General features: G+C 37.0%; 1 protein-coding gene across 1 annotated transcript; it reads left to right on the top strand.

Annotated features, from left to right (window-relative positions):
• The first annotated feature begins 276 nt into the window (after nucleotides 1-276).
• On the top strand, nucleotides 277-1,770 carry LOC116164965 (astacin-like metalloprotease toxin 5). The gene is made up of 6 exons (XM_031479224.1): nucleotides 277-360; nucleotides 412-546; nucleotides 892-1,004; nucleotides 1,058-1,247; nucleotides 1,294-1,430; nucleotides 1,482-1,770. The coding sequence occupies exons 1-6, from the start codon at nucleotides 282-284 to the stop codon at nucleotides 1,680-1,682; spliced, it is 855 nt and encodes a 284-aa protein (XP_031335084.1). The 5' UTR covers nucleotides 277-281; the 3' UTR covers nucleotides 1,683-1,770.
• Nucleotides 1,771-3,315: the final 1,545 nt, after the last annotated feature.

Genomic DNA, 3,315 nt, shown 5'->3' with positions numbered 1-3,315 from the left:
ATTCGAAAATACATCACCCTCGTAAATTTTTGGTGTCGCATTCTACTTTTTTCAAAAATGGGGTTTAAGAACAATTAACGGTGCGCTATCTAATGAAATAGGGCAAGGTCCTTAAGTTTCACAAGAGTTTTTAGGAGAATTACACAATCAACAATTCTTATTTGCATTAAAATATTTACCTTTCGCGATATCGCGTCAGAATATTTGAACCAAATAAACAATATCATTTTTCTTGAATTTCTACACATAAATTATTAACATTATTAGCTCCTTTTATCAAAATGAGTGTGGTGCTGCACAGCGCGGTGGTGCTTTTAATATTTTCTCCTTTCAGTCTGGTGTGTTCACCTCATGGTCGAGGTACGTACGTATACACACGCAACGAATTCCCTGAAATCCTTAATTGCGTAGCTCAAACGAGACATCCCAAATGGTCGTATGGAGGCGAGAGTGATATGTTAATGCCCGACACAAGGTCTGCAATCAACTTGGTCGAAAGGTGGTGGCCTAAAGGCGTTATATGTTACGAAATTGAAGGAAATTTTTGTAAGATATCAACATTTTTGTTGCTACGCAGTTGTTGACTTCACCAAACTGAGTCTGTTGGGTGGTGGGGCTTGTTGGTGGTGTGTGTGAAGTTTGAAGGATAAAAATCTAGAATCTCCCCATACCTTCATTAGCTCAGATGTGTTTAGATGTAGAAAACTATAAAATTATGTGGACAACCATGATCCCTTAGTATTAATAAATAATAAGTCAGCTCATCTTCCATAACATGTTGTATTCTACAATGCAATGTTAAGCTACCATTTACAGACACTGCTTTTTACGTAAACTATAATTACGGCTTCTTATTTTTTGCATTGAAATAATATGGGCTTACTATTCTAGCACTATATGAACTCGATATTATACTTGAAGCATTGCGCGATGGATTTAATGGAACTTGTATAAGGCTTAGGAACTGTCGTTGGGAATGTGGAGGCGACTACGTTGCCATAAAGGTATGAATGTGTGCAATAGGGTAACCATATACCACCCTTAGGTTACCATCTAGAACGATGAACCAAACTGTTTTACCGACGTTGGTCGATTAGGAGGGCGACAAGTAATGAATTTAGGCGAAGGATGCGTTTATACTGGTACCGTAATACACGAGACAATGCATGCACTTGGTTTTTATCACGAACATGCTAACCCCAACAGAGATGATTATCTACAAATTTGGGAAGAAAACATTGATCCAGGTAGATTATTCAATTGCATTTATAGCTATTAACAATATTTTTACAGAGATGATGCACAATTTTGAGAAAGACGATCCTGAATACGTTACAGACTTTGGGCAACCATACGACTACTGCAGTATTACTCATTACGATGAACGTGCTTTTGGTATAAATAATTCAATAACTATGACACCTAAGTGTGTACGTACCACTCTCCAACACTGGTTGCTGATGATAATCAGGTCTTTTCAGGATGTCACGTGCGAGATGGGATTTGTGGAAGAACTAAGTCCGATAGATATTAACAAGTTAAACATAATGTACGATTGCCCGTATCCCTTAAACGAAGTTTCAGCTCCTACAGGATGCCGCGAGATCGTCTCCACTACCATACAACCTACCACCGATGAAAATGACTGCGGAGCAAGTGTCGAAGACGACTGTCCAGAATAACTCGACTTAAAATTCTGCGAACTCGTAATTGTTTCTATTGACTACAGGTTTATGTAAAATCCGTCGTGCTCGTATAATTAGTTTAGGAAACGTTACACTAAGTCTGTGTTTCATTTCTTTCGGAATACGTTTCTTCAAAGCCTTACTATATTGAATTAAGAGTAATCTATATTTGAAGCAGAAGGTCATTTGGCGCAATCGACCAATTGCTTGTTCTATCAAATTATCAGTTCGATTGGAATCATGAAAAACATAACTTGATAAGTTGCGAGAACAATAATACCTTCACATCCACAAGTGTACTCCCAAGGCACAAGGCAAATGTTTGAACTTGGCATTGCTTAAAGCTCCAAAGGTCCTCATTTTGCCACTTGAAGGGATGTCCTGTAATATAAAAATCTAAAGCGTTTAAAGAAGTAAGCTTCTCATTGTCCTAAACACTAGGCGGCCAACTTCATCTGGAATTACTAGGAAGTAAAATTAATGAGCATAAGCGATTCTCTCGCTTAGATCCATTGCGGCACGTCATTTATGCAAAACAAGTTGTAAATCAGCATATGCATGAAGTAATCTAACTCTAGCTCAAAATAGACTACAGCCTGCACATCTACACTAGCAGAAAGCTTTTAGTGAAAATTTCAAGTCTCTAGCTATTGTAATTGCTGAGATCTCAGCCGGACAGGCAGCCAGCCAGCCAGACAGCCAGCCATAACGAATATAAATAATAGCGCTTTTTCTAAAATGCGCTAACAATATTACTTCATTAAGACAGAATTCGGAAAAACAAATGTAAATCACATTTAAATTACAAATTTCCTGTCCTCTTTGTGGAAAGTGAATTCCGTAGTTAGCAGTTCCTGAGGTCACTCTTACGTATAATGACTAAGACAAGACGTAAACATGGGTCCCTCAGAGAGAAACCTGAGACTTGAAACTCAATATTGGAGCTGTATGCCTAACCTCCTTATTAGAAGGATGATCTCTACAACTATAGTACGGTGAATTTTGAAATTTGAAACTGAGATCTTGCCAGTGACAGTTGTAGAAGCTTAAAATATCCAACGCCATCGCCATGCTTTAAGAGCCTTCTTTAAACGTTCAATGGTGCTGTCATAAACTTCACTATTAATAGTGGTTCGTTTTGCCATGTGTGCAATAGCAAACGCCCTCAAAGTCCAAAAAATTATAGCTATCAATTTTGCAGATTGTGTGGGGACTGGGGAACTTTTAGAGACACACTGCATTTGGTTCCTTTGGTTAAAATCCACGTGTATAATCGATGAAATGTTACACAAAAAAACTATATCAATTTAAATGTCTTATCAATTTAATTAATTTCTCAACTGATCGACATAATTAAACACAGAAACGAACTATACTAAAAGTATCCAATAGACGATTTTATTTGACAAAACACAAAACTGCCAGTAAATTTATGATAATAATGATTACCTATATTGTCCTTGTCTTTATTTCAATTGGTTCCTTTAACTTTTAACTTTCAAATTTTCTAAACAAAATTTCAATCTGCACTACACTATACTTGGCAAAATAAATCAGCCAAAATGGAACAGAGAATTTGATGGCCTTCAGCGGCGTATTTGTTTTCAGTTTCACGTTTCCTCTTGGATAA

Source organism: Photinus pyralis, unplaced genomic scaffold, assembly GCF_008802855.1.
Source record: "Photinus pyralis isolate 1611_PpyrPB1 unplaced genomic scaffold, Ppyr1.3 Ppyr1.4_LG2, whole genome shotgun sequence".
Taxonomy (NCBI): Eukaryota; Metazoa; Arthropoda; class Insecta; order Coleoptera; family Lampyridae; genus Photinus; species Photinus pyralis.
This window is presented reverse-complemented; position numbering and strand designations above follow the sequence as displayed.